This window comes from Alosa alosa, chromosome 22 (genome assembly GCF_017589495.1).
Source record: "Alosa alosa isolate M-15738 ecotype Scorff River chromosome 22, AALO_Geno_1.1, whole genome shotgun sequence".
NCBI lineage: Eukaryota > Metazoa > Chordata > Actinopteri > Clupeiformes > Clupeidae > Alosa > Alosa alosa.
Genome location: NC_063210.1, coordinates 15,689,335 through 15,706,834, shown reverse-complemented (window position 1 = coordinate 15,706,834; position 17,500 = coordinate 15,689,335). Strand labels below are relative to the sequence as shown.

Below are 17,500 nucleotides of genomic sequence, written 5' to 3'. Positions count from 1 at the left end.
CCTGGGGTAGAGGAGATGGCTGAGTGGGCCAACAGTATGGGAAGGCTCAGAGGTGTGTGTCACCGCTCTGTATATCAGCAGAAAATCTGTGTGTGTGTGTGTGTGTGTGTGTGTGTGTGATGAGAGAGGGCGTACTGTACATATGCAACGTACATATCAATTGTTATAGAGCGATTGTTCATGCATACCTGTGTGTGTGTGTGTGTGTGTGTGTGTGAGAGAGAGAGAGAGAGAAGGCGTACATATGCAACGTACATATCAATTGTTATAAAGCTATTGTTCATGCATACCTGTGTGTGTGTGTGTAGTGTGTGTGTGTGTGTGTGTGTGTGTGTGTGTGTGTGTGTGTGTGTGTGTGTGTGTGTGTATGTGCCTTGGACACGAGAGATCTGGGCGAGTGGCCAGCCAAGTCGCAGGCTGCCCTATCTTCTGTTTTCTGCCTGCCCGCCCGCCTGCCCGCCCGCCTGCCCGCCCGCCCCCCCCCCCCTCCGTGATTCATGCCCCCTCTGGGAGGCTGCCGTCTGTCAGCCGGCTGATACTTTACATGCACCCCAGGTAGAGGAGGCTGGATGGGCAGACAGGGCAGTGACTGTGGGTCGGGGAGCTGGGTAGAGTGGGGGTGGTGATTGTGGGTTAGAGAAGTGGCGGGAGGGTTGGGTGAAGATGCGCGCGGGTGGCTGATTTGATGGGAAGGATGCTGTCAAGGCACCAGCACCAGCAGCAGAAGTGGCCGCTCTCCAGCCAGGAGATATCAGAGAGGCAAGGCAAGCAGCACCTGGCAAGCAGCACCTGGCAGCCCACTGAGTCACAACATTCCCTGGGGGGAGTCTCGGTCAGTGTCTCTCTCTCAAATTCTTCAAATTCAAATTCAAATCTTCATTCCCCTCTCTCTCTTTTTCTCTCTCAGTCAGTGTCTCTCTCTCTCTCTCTCTTTCTCTTGGTCAGTGTCTCTCTCCTCTTCTGCAGTCTCTCTCTCTCTCTGTCATTGTCTCTCTCCTTCTCTTCTGCAGTCTCTCTCTCTCTCTCTCTCTCTCTCTCTCTCTCTCTCTCTCTTCTCTTCTGCAGTCTCTCTCTCTCTCTCTCTCTCTCTCCTTCTCTTCTGCTCTCTCTCTCTCTCTCTGTCATTGTCTCTCTCCTTCTCTTCTGCAGTCTCTCTCTCTCTCTCTCTCTCTCTCTCTCTCTCTCTGTGTCTCTCCTTCTCTTCTGCCCTCTCTCTCCCTCTCTGTTTCCTTTTCTTCCTTTAACCCTTTTCTTCCACTCATACACATACCATATATTCTCAGTATCTGTCTCTGTCTGTCTGTCTCCTTCCCTGTGACTCTCCTCCCTTGTTCTTTCTTTCTTTCTGTTTCTATAGGACGGTCTGCTTTTGTCCTTCTCTGGAAAGTGTGTGTCTGTCTGTGAGAGTTTCCCTTTGTAGCAGTGAGAGTTTCCCACCTCGTCCTCAACCATCCTCTCAGGGCAGCCAGCTCTGCCTTTTTTCTCAGATGTCCTCTGATGATGGACAGAGGATGTGTGTGTGTGTGTGTGTGTGTGTGTGTGTGTGTGTGAGAGAGAGAGAGATAGAGAGCACCGGTAATAGGTAAGAATGAGAAAAGCAAAAGGGCCAAATACAGAAGGGAAAAGGCCTCCAATCTTCTCCCCGTCCAGAAGAGGAGTGAGGCCTATCTCTCGTCTTCACCACGGAAAAGAAGAAGCCTTGACAGATCCTTCTCAAGAGTCGTGAAATGGCGTGAACCTCTTTTTTTTCTCCCTTTCTCTTTTTTTTTTTCTAGCCCCCCCCCCAACACACAGAACATTTTTTTTTTTAGATTTTTTTTGTCTTCCGGGGAATATTCAGTTGATGATTTATTGGGGGCCCAGACACTTGGGGGGACATTTGCCTACATGCGGGGGCTGTGATACGTCTCATTGTGCGGCCGGCCGTTTACACTGGCTAAATGTCATTAGTGGATTTGCCTGTGCCGGGGGCCTGGGGGTGATTATTCATGGCTCGTGGCATCCACACCGGGTTAATCGCACCGCCTGTCGCCATTCTCTCTCACTCTATGTCTCTCTCTCTCTCTATCCCTCTCTCTTGCACTTTCTCTCTGTGTTTTCTCCTTTGCTCTATCGTTTCAAACCCCCCACCTGGATTCTTCTTTTGATACAAGATGCCCCTTCAAATGCACTCAAACACATTCAGGGCCCTATTATGAGAGTCTTTAAACACATGGATAGTGCAACAAGGCATTTCTAGGTTTCTTAATCAGTCATGGGTGTGTTTGGGGCGTAACATCATTTAAACCAATGAGAATGACATCTGTCATTCACTTTAACAGCGCAAAGTGCAACGTCAAAGAGTGCATGGTATTTTGACAGTCAGCGGCGCATTTGAAGGATTCTGCTTGTGAGACCGTATGGACCAGTCATTCCACTAAATTATGCTTTACTAAAACCTAGCATAGTATAGCCTTCACGCATTTGCACTATTATTTGAACTCATTGTCAAAGTAAAACTAACTTTACTGTGGTGTCAGTCAAAGACAAAACAGTTATACACAGTAAGTTACTTTCACTATTGACTGACAATGGGTTACTATCGAAAACATAGGCTGGAAAAAGCAACACTTACCCTAATATTGTTCAAATGACTGAATAAAACAACATTTATCCTGCAGAGGAGTTACTTATATCTCATGACAGTGTGTCTTCGGCTGTGCTCCATATGTGTCTCTCGCCTCTCCCCTAATCACTTTTAACCGTCATTACCAATTTGCAAATGATGGTGAATAACTATTCATTGTGAGATGTATTTCGTAATATCTTTATTCTAATTATTATATGTTTCCCATTTTAATTGTGTAATTTGTAATGTTTTGCATGGACGTGCGCCTGTGCGCGTTCATGGATGATAGAATGATGGTGCGTTGTGCACCCGCCAATATGACTGTTGACAGTGCGCTCTTAAAATAACATATTAGCAATGGACTTCTGACCAGGTTTCTCTTGGTCAGTGGCGTAATGCGTTTTAGGTAGTGTACGATAATGATTTGTGCTAGGCCACTCCCTAGGTTGTTAATTACCACATTGTTTAAAAAATAGACGTGCAAAATAAGAAAATACATTTTGCGCCTGGTGGAAAACGAGTTTTGCGCCATTCACCAGGGTGCAAAATAGAGGCCTCACTCTCTCTCTCTCCCTCCCTTTCTCTGTCTGTCTGTCATTGTACTCAAACACATTCATTCTCTCATTCTCTCTCTCTCTCTCTCTCCCTCTGTCTGTCTGTCTTTGCACTCAAACGCATTCACTCTCTCTCTCTCTCTCCTCTCTCTGTCTGTCTGTCTGTCATTGCACTCAAACGCATTCACTCTCTCTCTCTCTCTCTCTCTTTGTCTGTCATTGCACTCAAACACATTCTCTCTCTCTCTCTCTCTCTCTCTCTCCCTCTGTCTGTCATTGTCTCTATTGTTTCATACTGCTTCTCCACCCCAGCCTTCTCATCACTCTAACTCTCTTCATCCAAGTCTTTCTCTCCCTCAATCCAAACCTCCTACAGCACTTAGCCAACTCTCTCTCTCTCTCTCTCCCTTCTCCACCCTGGGCCTCCCATCAGTCTCTCTACTCTCTCTCACTCTTTCTCCCTCTCTCTACACCACATCACTCTCTCCCTCCCTCCCTCCCTCCCTCCCTCCCTCCGTCTCTCCCTCTCTGTGTCTCTTCATCTCCAGCCTCCAGCAGGACATAGACCAATGAGGAGGCTCAGGCCCAGTTAGCCGCCATCAGCCAGGCGAGCTGAGCGCATTGAGCCGTGTCTAAGGGAGATGTATGCAAAGGCAGTTAGAGGGGAAAACATGCCTTACAGAGGGGTAGGTGGAGGTGTGCTTGAGTGTGTGTGTGTGTGTGTGTGTGTGTGTGTGTGTGTGTCTGGGGGGCAGGTAATGACTTCTTCATGGGGAGGTAGTGAAGCTTGTTATTGAATTAGTGGGGTGGTGAGTCAAGACGAGACGCATGCAGACACACACGCAGCACCTGTTAGCCGAGTGCATAAAGAGAAGTGTGTTGTCATGAATGTGTTTTCAGTCTCACACTGAGTGAGTGCAAATACACACATACACACACATGTGCGCATGCGCGCACACACACACACACACACACACACACACACACACACACACACACACACACACACACACAAACATAAGACCCACGCTTAAACAACACACACAAACAAACACACACACACACACACACACACACACACACACACACACACACACACACACACACACACACACACACACACACACACACACACACACACAAACACAAAATAGACAAACAGACAGACACACAAGCATGTCTGTCAGCACTCACAGGGGGGTCCCCATCCTTTGCCGACACCGTGATGATGACAGTCCCCTTGACAGCGTTGGGAGCCACTACCCCTCGGTACAGAGCCTGACTAAACACGGGAGAGTAGTCGTTCATGTCCTAGAGATGAACAGAGAATAGAGAGAAAGAGAGAGAGACAGAGAGAGAGAGAGAGAGAGACAGTGAGAAACAGTGAGAGATAGAGAGAGAAGGAGAGAAAGAGAGAGAGAGAGAGAGAGAGAGAGAGAGAGAGAGAGAGAGAGAGAGAGAGAGAGAGAGAGAGGGGAGGGTTGACAATTAATGGCTAACAGAGTTTTCCACATTAAATTGAATGCAAAAAACTGGAGGAAAACTAACAATGAATGCATTTCCCAACAGAAGCATATGAGAGAGGGATCAGTTATGACATCTGAGTGACAGTAGAGAGATAAATAAATAGACTGCCTGGAAGACAGACAGACAGAGAGAGAGAGAGAGAGAGAGAGAGATTGATTGATTGATTGACACGTACACAGATGCATTCACAACAGTAAAACTTTAAAGTAAAAAAAAAAAAAAAAAGATGTTTGTCTCCCCAACTTCCCGTAGTAATCAGCACGCCCTGGTAGAACTCTCATTAAGACTCCCTGATCCCACTGCGGCACCAACACATCAAAAGATGCATTAAGACCAGACACATTACTAAGTGTCACAGCTTTTATCCGTGCAATGGGGCCTCTTCACTATGGAGGAAAATCTTCTCATCAGCATAACAGAGAACACTACCACAAATATCTGTTTCTTTCAGATGGCGGCAGTGACTCTCTAATTGACACCTGAGGGAGAATTTCAAAGAGGAGGAGGAGGAGGATGGATGGATGGAGTCTGAAAAGCAAAGGCGTCTCTGAATGGTGTGCTTCAGTGCAAAGGACATTTTTTTAATACAATGTAAAGAGAGACAGTTTCCGTTTCTTTCTTTTCAAACGTCGAGGTTCTGCTGGCAATGGTCGTGCACTGGCAAGATGGCGGTGCTGTTTGAAGGAGTGCGGTCACGTCTGAGATATGGAATGAAAGCAAGCGGCTATTTTCTCTCGCCTCGTGATCGGGATGGGGTGGTAGCAGGGGCGGAGGCGATGATGGCAGTGTCTCCACCTGAGACCCATTTTAATGCACACCACATTCACACACACACACACACGCACACACACACACGCACACACACGCACAGTCTCCTCAAGTCCAAGGAGAGGCCGGTGAGGGTCGAGCATCCAAATTAATACCCCCTCTTTACCTGCACCCCCCCCACCCCCTTCTCCACCCCTGCTCCCATCACTCTGTTTATTCAAGGATGTCCTTGGAGCCGCTTCAGACAACCAATAAAACCTAGCTGTTGCTTGCCAATAATAATGAAAAAAAAAAAAACTCTAATAAAACTCTTCTGAAAGAAATTCTTCAAGACGAGGAGGGTATTGTTCTATTTTTTGTTGTTGTTTTTATACTTGCCATTCAAATGTCAGTATGGTTCTCAGGTAAGGACATGAAAAAGAAAAAGAAAAACAAAAACAAAACAAACAAAAAAGCCCAGTCCCATCATGAAGTAACAACATAAAAAAGTTAAATGACTATGTTTTTTGGAGTGACTTTTTTGGGGGAGTGCATTAAACAGGGCCGGCGCCTTGAGAGAGTGCAGCGGATGGGATGGGCTCCTATCAGGCAGAAGATGTCCCGGGGCCTCCATCAGCGTTTAATAACTCCCACACAACATGAGGAGTGGCACAGCACATCAGGACGCACACTCATTTCCTATCCAAATGCTCTCAACCCCCCCCCCCCGCAAAATAATTACCAATTACTAACACACACACACACACACACACACACACATGTGGCCAAACAGACCTATGCGCGATTATGCTGGCATGCATACACAAATATGTCTATTCAGTTTAGCTGGCTTTTTTTTTTTTCAGGTACTCCCCTACATCTCTCTCTGCGCGCTGAATTGCATTGCGGGACCAACCAACAGACTGTTACAGCGACCTCAACAGAGGAAGCGCCGAGACTTTAATCAAGGACACCATCCAATACCTAGCACCCCCCACTCCACACACATCCCTGCCTCCTCCTGTTTCATATCTATTGATTAGATTTCACAGCTGTGGCATGATTCGAGTTTAAAAATTATGAATTGCTCAGCCCCCGGCCTCAGGGAGATGCTGATCGGTTGTCGAGGACGACTCGTGAGGACAGAGCGTTCCAGTAAATAAGTAATAAAGAAGAGTCGTTCACTCCCGGTGTGAGTGGGAGGTGAGCTGAGAACTTCTTCAAAGCTTTCATCAAAAAAAAAAAAAAAAAAAAAAAAAACATAGTTAGTGGGCGAATGACACTGTCGAGTGGGTTTAAGGAAAGGACAAGTGAGGCAAGGCCGCCACTACCATTCTTTAGGAAGTTGAGAGGTCTTTTTCCCCCCATGATGACGGCGGTGCACTCTTGGGCAAGGACTTGGGCAAAGACGCTGACACGCGCTGAACTTAACTGAAACATTTGAGTGCTAAATATTGCATTGTTTTCAATTAACTAAAGATTTGTCCTTCAAAGAGCGTTTTCTCTCTCCTGTGTGCTTATTCTCCTCCTCGGAAGAAATGAGTCAAACTGAAGTAACAAAAACAAAAAAAAATTATTTGAGTAAGTAAATATATAAAATAATAAAGGCAGGAAACAAGTCTACAATAGTTGGATCTGATGGCCATTCCAAACATTACAAAAACAGCCCTGCCCTCAATGTAGCATGGTATCAATCTCTGTGTCTTTTTTCCCCCCGGGGAAAGCATAAAAATGAGGAATGGGTGGCTCATTTGTCTTGTTCTTGTCAGTCTATTTTTAAGGCAAGTCAGCATGTCTAAAAAATATGGAAGGCAAGGCCCTTGTGACAAATAGAGTTAACCGTGGTGGCAAGACGCTGACATCTGATACCAGATTTGCCATTTTTCACTATATTCCTATCCTGCATACATAGCAACCTTATGCTAACTCTACATGGAAGGTCATGGAAAGGGCAAAACCTTATACTAACGGTTCTCTGGTACTAATTTAAAATGAATATATGGACCCTTTCAAGAGAGTTCCATTATCAGCATCATAGTTGGCCCTACAAGACTTCCTTTTTAACATTCCATATGTTATCTTAATGCAGAGAAAGTAGATTGGGGCCCAAATAGAACGTTCAAGCATTGTTTTTGTTTACCTTGTTGAAAGGGTCTATACATTCAATTTCAAACTGCATATACAGATAGGATTACATATACTGTACAGTATATATAGGATTAGATTTAAGTCTAGGTATTAGTTTATTTTTTATCTTAATGACATATACAGTAGAAACATGTTCTTATTTGAGAAGTAAATAGGATTATTTATCACTTAAGCACACTGTACTAAGGGGACTTAATATTGAGGGGTACTGGTGAGCACTTTGTTCTTTTCTGTCCTAATAATATCCTCAGGCATTTAAAAAAACGTTACAGTAATTCATATGGAGTGCTTCTAGTGAGCTATTTACCCACTTTGTCAAGAGTGGACATTATAAGATAAAATGGAATTGCTTATATACTGTATGTATGCGAGTATGCATAATTATTCTTTGAGTGGGGCTTTACCTTGAAACTGAAAAACTTGAAAAACTGAAACAAAAAAGAATACCACAAGCCATAGGCCTCCTGCAATGTAATGTTTATCAACATACACTATCGTCATTTTTCCAGTGAGGCCTAAAAGAAATTCCATAGGCAACAGATGTACCCAACACGCCTACATACTGCTGGTAAAATAGCAAACACACAATAAGCATGTCAAGTACAGTGCAATGCAGCACCACAAGATCATAGCTTTATGTTAATCTGTCAAACAGCTACAACTTAGAGCACCTTACCATACCTTACTATGCACAGAGAATCACAGGCTCAGTCCCTGCCTCAGTCATTGCAAGTGCCTCTGATTGATTAATCACCACACCACTATGTGGATACTGTTTTTAGAATTGATTTAGATTAAGTGTTAGTATAATTTGTATTTTTGTAATTTGTATTTTAGTATATTTTTATATATTGTATTTAAGTTTAGTTAGTATAATTTGTATTTTAGTTTAATTTAGCATATTCTTCATCTTCTACTGTCCTTATTGCTTAGTTGTGTTTTTATATTATATACTTTAATTACTCTTTCTGCTGTTAGAGAATGTGTTTGTGTTGTCTGTATGCTGCTGAGACCTTGCATTTCTCCTGGGGATCAATAAAGTATCTATCTATCTATCTATCTATCTATCTAACTTGCTCTACCAGACTCCTGTGGTAACTGTCTAATTCAAAATGAATCAGTGATGGATCAGATAAGAGTAGATGGAGCCTGAGGGAAATGATCCTCTGCTACTCCCTCTCCTTATCATTCTTATGCACACTGTAGGTTTGACACCATCACAGTCTTTATGCTTTCTGACCAACTTTTTAAGGTAACTTCTTAATTTTGTTATTCTTCCCTTCTTTCATTAGACAGACGCCTACGGTGAAAAGTCTGGAGTGGTCTGTCCTGAGCTGGTGTAAATAAACGACAGAGCCTCAGGGTTAATTGGACAGGTGTCGCCCCTCTTCCTCTCTCTCTTTCTCTCTCTCTCTCTCGCACACACACATATAGAGGGAGCGTGAAAGAGAAAGAGAGAGAGAGAGAGAAGGAAGGAAAGAGATAGACAGACAGACAGACAGACAAACAGACACACACACAGACACACACACACACACACACACACACACACACACACACACACACACACACACACACACACTCACCATTATCTTGACCGTGACCGTGGTCAGACCGGGAGGCATGCTACCCTGGCTGTCCACTGCCTCCACCACAAAGGTGTGTGTGACGGCCTCGGGGGCCAGTGTCTCGAAGTCCAGCGTGTGCTGGGCGGAGAGCTGGCCCGTCACTGGGTCCAGAGAGAACAGCTGCCGGGCCTCCTCGGTTCTGATCCGGTACGTGACGTTGGAGTTCAGGTCAGCATCATGTGCCTGTGGAAGAAAGATAGAGAGAGAGAGAGAGAGAGAGAGAGAGAGAGAGAGAGAGAGAGAGAGAGAGAGAGAAACAAGATTGTTACACAGAGTAAAAGCAAGATGGAGAGAACAGGGGAAATATTGAGAAACAGAGACAGAGAGAGAGAGAGAGAGAGAGAGAGAGAGAGAGAGAGAGAAAGAAAGCACAAGAAACAGAGGTGTGTGGAAAGACAGAGATGGAGAAAGTGAGTGGAAGAAAGAGAGAGAGAGAGAGAAAAGAGAGTGAGCATGAAGTAGAAAAGGATGCAGAGAGCACGGGAAGGTGATAAATGACTTTGGAGAACAGGAAATAACAAATGGGTGTATGAGTGTACAGGTCTTCGAGGGGAGGGAGGATGGTGTGTGTGTGTGTGTGTGTGTGTGTGTGTGTGTGTGTGTGTGTGTGTGTGTGTGTGTGTGTGTGTGTGTGTGTGTGCATGTACGGGAGGTGAAAGTGGCTGTCTGCACTTTCAGCAGCTCTCAAACTCTTGACCCTACATAACCTACACACACACACACACACACACACACATACACACACACACACACACACACACATCACACACACACACACACACACACACACACACACACACACACTAAAAAAAAAAAAAGCTTTCAGTTCTACTGGAGGCACACTTGACATAACCCGTAATTCAGGGCAAATCAAAAAAGAGAGAATGATATCAAAAGAAGATTACACCACGTTATTAACACACCATGTTGAGGCCCGCAAGGCAGAATGAAACGTGAGGCATCCTTTTGCTGAGTGATAGCAGAACAGTGAGCATTTTTCAACAGTTATTTTCCCCATTGTTCATTAAATATTTCTGAGTCTCTCAGATTCGTTAGGCAGCATGTTAATGAGTCACTTGGGAAGGCGGGTGCTGATGGAGGGTAGAGAGTGTTTGTTGCCTGAGTCTGGTATAAGGTCAAAGGAACGTACATCCCCAAGATGAGCGCAGAAGATAATGAGGGGGTAAGAGAATGCCAAAGAGCATGCATTGTGCTACACACACTTTTATTTCCCGTTTGAGGAGCTCTTTGTGTGTGTGTGTGTGTGTGTGCACATTTCTAAGAGACAGTCTTTGCAGCTCAGCCTCACTAATCCCTTCTCCCTTATCAGCTAATCAGCACGCTCAACCCTCCGGGTGGCCCACATCACAGACCACACCCCCCACTGCTGCCGTTTCCACCAGCCATCAAACTTCAGAGATGAAGATGTTGCCATGGCAACTGTCAATCACCCTGCCGGGACATGCCAGCAATTATCGGTACCTGATCCATGACTGACCCTGGTGTGGCCCTCACTGTTGAGGGACAGATTGAGACGGGTCAAGCCAACTCTGCTGGGACTTGCTGCGGTACAGGATCAATGGGACACCAGCTAAAGACGGCTATGTCTTGACTTCTTCTGTGAGGAGAGAGGGAGAGAGAGCGGGGTGGGGGGGGGGGTTGGGCGGCAGTGTCCGTGAGTGGTGATGGCTGGAGTTGATGGACAGCTCTGTGGTGAGCTCAGACTGCTTCAACGATCTGTCAAGACCGTACTGAGCGATTTCCGATTGCGGCAGTCCATTTATCTTTTGCCCGGCCCTGCAAGGTGAAGCTGGAAAGTGTGGCGTGGTGGGTAGACGTAGGATTGAATCTGTTACTGTAGAGCTCCCTACTGTAGCACACCCACACACACAGAGACCACACACACACACACACACACACACACACACACACACACACACACACACACAGACCACACACACTTTTAGAAGTGCTGCAGTTCCCCTCCAGTGAAACATCAGGTTCTGACACCCCCATGAAATCAGGCACGCTCAATCACACTCAATCACAATTCCTTTGACTTTCCTGTTATACACTTGAGCTGAGTTCAGTTGAGCTGAAGAGCAAGGGCCTTGGCCTTGACAAAAAGGGTAAGACACATGCTAAGTGAGGCAGACACACACACACACACACACATGGGCACAAGGGCACACACAGGAGCCTGACACACACACACACACACACACACACACACATATACACACCCCACACACACATACACACACACACACACACACACACACACACACACACACACACACACATATACACACCCCACACGCACACATACACACACACACACCTCACATGCACACGCACACACACACACACACACACACACACACACACATATACACACCCCACACACACACACACACACACACACACACCTCACATGCACACACACACACACACACACACACACATATACACACCCCACACGCACACGCACACACACACACACCTCACATGCACAGCAGACACACACACAACAAATATCTGAAGGTAAATTCTAATCATAACACTGAATACAGTAAATACTGTGATAATGGGCCCTGGATCAATTCAAAATGGTGCCAAAATTATCACCATACAACTGTATCAATTTCCGTCTTTTATCTTTGATAATCTCTCATCAGTGCTCTGACCAACACTCAGGCAGGTTTGCTGGCTAAAACTCCTTCCTACTCCTTATTAATGGTTCATAACATATTCATCAGTTTCTACTAGAGATGCACCGATTGCAATTTTCTGGGCCGATACCGATTTCCAATGTTTTATAGAGTTTGACCTGCCGATACCGATTTTAGCCGATTCCGATTTCATTTCTTCTAACCATTTTACAGCACACACACAAATAGTTATTTTCTATCTTTTCTTTGATAGAACAAGTTAATATAGACATGTAATCAACTTATCAATGATGAAATGGCTGTTAAAAAAAATGGAACCGGTGAGCAGACAGATTCTTTTTCAAGTCTAACTTCAGATGCAGTATCAAATTATGGATTAAGTTAAGTTATGGAACACCCATTTTATGCTTCTCACATCCAATATCCAACTAAAGATTTAAGAATAATTTTCATGATACATTTGAACATAGGGCCTACTACCATGTAACATATTTTCATATGCATTGATGAATTTATGAGAGGGCGAGGGAAAAGTGGTAGCAGCCTAGGCTATCACGCAAACACAGGGGAGAAGTGCTAATAGCGATTAGGTGCTCCACCATATGAAAACAGTGCACGTCTGTTTTGCGGTGAAAAAATTAAATCCAAATTCCGGTTAAATGCATCAATTAGGCTATAGAAACTTTCAGAGACGACTGATTCAGTATTCAGAGCATCAGTTTTCTTCATTGTAGGCTACTATGTCAAAAGCAACTTTAACGTTTGTTTGCTTTTCTAATAGGCTATCGTTTGTTCACTTTCACGACATCCACTTCTCAATCTGCTAGACTAGGGTATTTTAAGGCATAGCCCTAGTGTACTTGCAGTAAATAGTTAGAGTATTTTTTTTTCAGTGGAGTAGAACTACTAGGGCTACTGTATGTCACTGCTTGTTGACATCTTATTATGTAGCCTAGCCTATGATCGCTAAACTTTGATTATTTTTAATGTCGCAGTCGTTTATCTCCGTTCAGCAGTCTTGTGGTTCAGCTGTGGGCACGCAATTAGCGGCAGTGATGGGCGGTGATGAGCGATGTTCCTAATGAAGTGACAGCTTAGTAAATTCCACGCAGTAGGCCAATGGTAAAGCACAGCGTTTGCTGCATAGAAAAACTCAGTAGCCTATTAGTGCTTTCTTTGTAGCCCTATATCCAGCTCTGAGTGTTGGCCTGGTTGCTAGCTTCTTCAAACTTTGCAAACAGCTGGGTGTTGTTACAAATGCAGCGCACGAGTGTATTTGACCGGCATAAAATCGGCATGTCTCAGACTGACCGGCCGGTCGCTGGTCATGGCCGATCACGTGAAAATCGGCCGATTCCGGTCACCGGCCGATCTATCGGTGCATCACTGGTTTCTACTGCTTTCTCCCTGACCAGAACTGTGATTCCTACTGTAGGGATTGTGCCAGTGTGTGTGTGTGTGTGTGTGTGTGTGTGTGTGTGTGTGTGTGCCAAAATACTAATCTTAAATAGTGGCTCCCGTCATAGCTGATCAGAAATATTGATTGCAGCATTGCTCTAGAGGTGGAGAGAAAAACTTATATTCATAAGTTATCGTTAGCCAATGCCATCTTATGCTTGAATGTATTCCAGAGATGCCCTTAGTGGTCTCTCTCTCTCTCACAGAGGACATTAATTTTTATTTAAAACTCACTGACAACCCCATTAGAGCCTATCTGGGGCTTATTACAGTGGAGATGGTGAAGATATCCAGAATGTCACACACACACACACACACACACACACACACACACTAACAAACAAACACACATACACAAGCACAAGTAACTGGACGTGTGTGTGTGTGTGTGTGTGTGTGTGTGTGTGTGTGTGTGTGTGTGTGTGTGTGTGTGAGAGTGAGAGAGGTGTGAGGCTTTTAGGATGTGGTTCACTATTGCAATAGAATCCCACCTGCATACTCAGCAGCACCATCACCATTATGACTACAACCACCCTATGCAGAGTGGGATGGCCAGCACCAAGCAGACATTAGGAAGGGTTAACTGAAAAAGTATTCACATCTGTCTTAATGAGCATTGAACAGATGATGCACAAGTCCCACGATTCATTAACAGACAACAGACCTAGCACATATCTGTTAACATGTGCAGACATTTGGTATGTTGTAAACGAATGGTTATCTATCTGGATGCAGAAAATGTACATCTGGACTCTGGTGGGACCTAACACCACAACCCCAATATTGATCAACATTTACATTCCGTCAGATGAGCTACAGTTGAAAAGGTCTAGGCCTGTCAGCATGGGGGGACTTAAAGGTTGGAGCTGGATAGGGGCTAGAGCTTGATGTGAAAAGGTCAAAGATCAAAGGTCAAAGTGCCCACTCACACTGAGGTGGAGGAGGACCGTGCCGGCGGGGCTGTTCTCGGCGAGCGTGGCCTCGTACGCCGGCTGGGAGAAGACCGGGCTGTTGTCGTCCACGTCGATCACAGTGACGGGGAGCAGTAGGGTGGTGCGCCGTGGGTCCTGGGCGCCGTCCGAAGCCTCCACCAACAGCTGGTATTGACCTCTGACCTCGCGGTCCAGCGGCGCCACCGTGATGATGGCCCCTGAGCTGTTGATGCGGAAAAGGCCGTTGTGGGTCAGGAGACGGTAGCGGACCTCGCCGTTGGCCCCCGCGTCCGGGTCGCTGGCCTGCAGAGGAGAAAATCGCAGAGGGCAGAGATCAGAGGTCAGGTGTCAGAGGTCAGAAGTGAGCGGGGGCATGCGCATGTCTCCATCTCCCATACATACATATCGTACACACATGGCTGCAATCTGTATGGATCACTGTATCTTTAATTTAGTCATTGATTTTGAAGGGTTTTTATTTTACAAATCAATAACATACTTTTACAAAATGTATATGTTTTGGTAATCAAACCCATAACCATAACCATAAAATACCTTTTAGGCGTGTGTGATGTATTCACACATTCACACATTTCCATTTATTCATCTGGATTACTCTTGTATCCAAAGCAACTTACAGTAAGGGAACAATGATCAAGAAAACTGTAAGTTAGGAGACATGTTGTGAGTCAACGCAAACCAATCAATCTGACAGAAGAGCCATAGAGCAGAGACAAGAAGTATGCAAGTGGTGCAGATGTAAGGGTGTACAGTACATATGGTTATAATTTGTGTGAATCACTGTGTTGCTTTTCTTTTTTTGTAGAAATCAATAACACAGATTCTAAGTCTGTGTGAAATATGTGGTTTCTGAAGACCACTGAAAGGTGAAGGGGAAAGTCAAAGGTGAAGGTCAAATGTGAAGGTCAAAGGTGAAAATGCTGCATCAGTATAAATGCATGTGGTGGTTGCTACACTTGGTGATTTTCTACAGTATTGACCATAGCCTTGTGTACTGACTTAAAGCTTAATATGAAGATTGATATTAGGCTTTACAGACCTGGTTTAGGCCTGTTTCCCACTATACTGAAGTTGCTTGAACCAGGAGCATAGTGTCGGTATCAGTGAATATGATCAAAACAAAGCTAGTCCTTACCACTGTTGCCTTGTGCTTTCTCAAAGGGGGGACTATAGTGTGCTTTAAGGCTATGGCCCACTGGTTAGCACTCTGGACTTGTAACCGGAGGGTTGCCGGTTCGAGCCCCGACCAGTGGGCTGCGGCTGAAGTGCCCTTGAGCAAGGCACCTAACCCCTCACTGCTCCCCCGCGCCCGCCCGTTGAAGCAGGCAGCTCACTGCGCCCCGATTAGTGTGTGCTTTACCTCACTGTGTACACTGTGTGCTGTTTGTGTTTCACTAATTCACCGATTGGGTTAAATGCAGAGACCAAATTTCCCTCACGGGATCAAAAAAGTATATATACTATACTATGTATTTTTTTTTCTTAACAATGCTATATAAATTATTGAAATTGAACATTCTGAGTTAATACTGTTCCCTTAAAACATAAGCAGCCTTTAAAAAGTTAACATCAAAAACACATTTGGGAAAACTACACACAGTGTGTACATATTTCTTCACTGAATTAGTTTTATTGGTTTTAAATGTATATACATGTAGTATCAATCAGGTGGCTTAAAGCAAGGAAAAACATTCTGTGCATGGAATTATTGGAAAAGTCATTACATATAAATAGCCCATTACATATAAATAGCCCATTACATATAAATAGCCTGTGTATTCTGGCACAGTGTCTGAAAACTTTAGGCTGCAATGATAATGACGTCATTCATTCTGGAAGGCTATAGTTGAAACAAAAGTAAGACAACTCTAACTGCAGTTTTGCAAGTAACCGTATATTTATGGCGTCCAATATTGGAAGAACACAATATTGTTACGGTACAGTCATTTGTGCAAAATTAAAAAATTTCCACTTCACCCTAAAAACAATAATACCCCCCACACACACACACACACTTTTGCATTGTTCCCAAATGTTATTACTGCCATAGTTTACCCATGAGAACCTTCTTCAGCTGTTCCAGAAACACGACCACACTAACAACAACTCAACCACACTGCTTATTGGACTGAGTACACTGAAGCCACCCAGTGATCACTGTTGCTGTCTAGACGGGATAAACATTAAATACAACTTCAGTTCACTACTAGTCTTAGGAGCTGTGTCTGTTGATCTGTGGGAGCCATGGGGCTTGTGTGCCTGTGTGAGACTGAGGTCCCCACAGGCATGAATTATAGAGGAGGGGAGAGACAGGGGCTTGTTCACAGGAGAACTTAGTAAGGAGAACGCCTGATCAATATCAGACTTTTCAAGAAGTGGACTCCCGCAATGCAGCAAAACACCCAACGATCCGAGGTCCTGAATGTCAAGCCGAAAAACTAACAAAATAAAAAACCTACAGTCAAGAAGCCTCTTGAAAACACAACACACTTCACAAGAGACGAGAGAGACAAGAGACAACAAGACTTTCAACTCTTGGCCCCCACCGCATCCCACCCCCCGACTTCTCGTCGACAGACTCATCAGTGCATAATCATCAGACACAAATGCGGTAGACATGTTGCTGGAGGCAACAGCGATGGCAGGTCTCGGGGAGTCACAGCTAAAAATTAGCCAAGATAATGTTCCCCTTTGTTATCTTTAAATGCCACGGGACTCCCGGGCACAGACAAAAAAAAAGAGAAAAGAGAGAGAGAGAGAGAGAGCTCTTGGAGCGATAATCCATCTGACTGTATCAAGCGCATTGTGGAACGAGACTTGCATCACCAAGAGATCTGTGGAGTTATTGCATCTTGAGTTTTTGACTTTAAAGCCACACTTTTGTGATGTGATAAAGACCAGTCGAGATCAAGATAGGGTCTCGCACTTTAAAATCCCACCCCTATTTCCTCTTGTGGTTCTGCTCAACCTATAAACATGTGCACCAGTGTTTGACTGACATCCATGAGGCCCAATCACTGACTTCTGTGCTGTGATGAACCTTTTGATCAAGATAATGTTTGTCAAAGGTTTGAAAACAGACATCTCACAGTGCTCCAAGTCATCCCACCCCCTTTCCTAGACCATGACCAGCCTATCACCTGTATACCTGTGTTTGAGTGACATTCAGAAGAGTCAATCACTAAATTAGAGGTGTAGGGAAACA

The 17,500-nt window shown here is 44.8% G+C and overlaps 1 protein-coding gene across 1 annotated transcript in view; it reads right to left on the bottom strand.

The window, feature by feature from the left end:
* pcdh15b (protocadherin-related 15b) overlaps positions 1-17,500 on the bottom strand; it is a 215,784-nt gene that overhangs the window by 67,331 nt on the left and 130,953 nt on the right. Inside the window, exons 20-22 of the mRNA XM_048233553.1 lie at positions 14,272-14,577; positions 9,171-9,395; positions 4,357-4,473 (exon numbers count right to left, since the gene is read on the bottom strand). Of these exons, the coding sequence (XP_048089510.1) occupies positions 4,357-4,473; positions 9,171-9,395; positions 14,272-14,577 (648 nt within the window). The remainder of the gene's footprint in view (positions 1-4,356; positions 4,474-9,170; positions 9,396-14,271; positions 14,578-17,500) is intronic.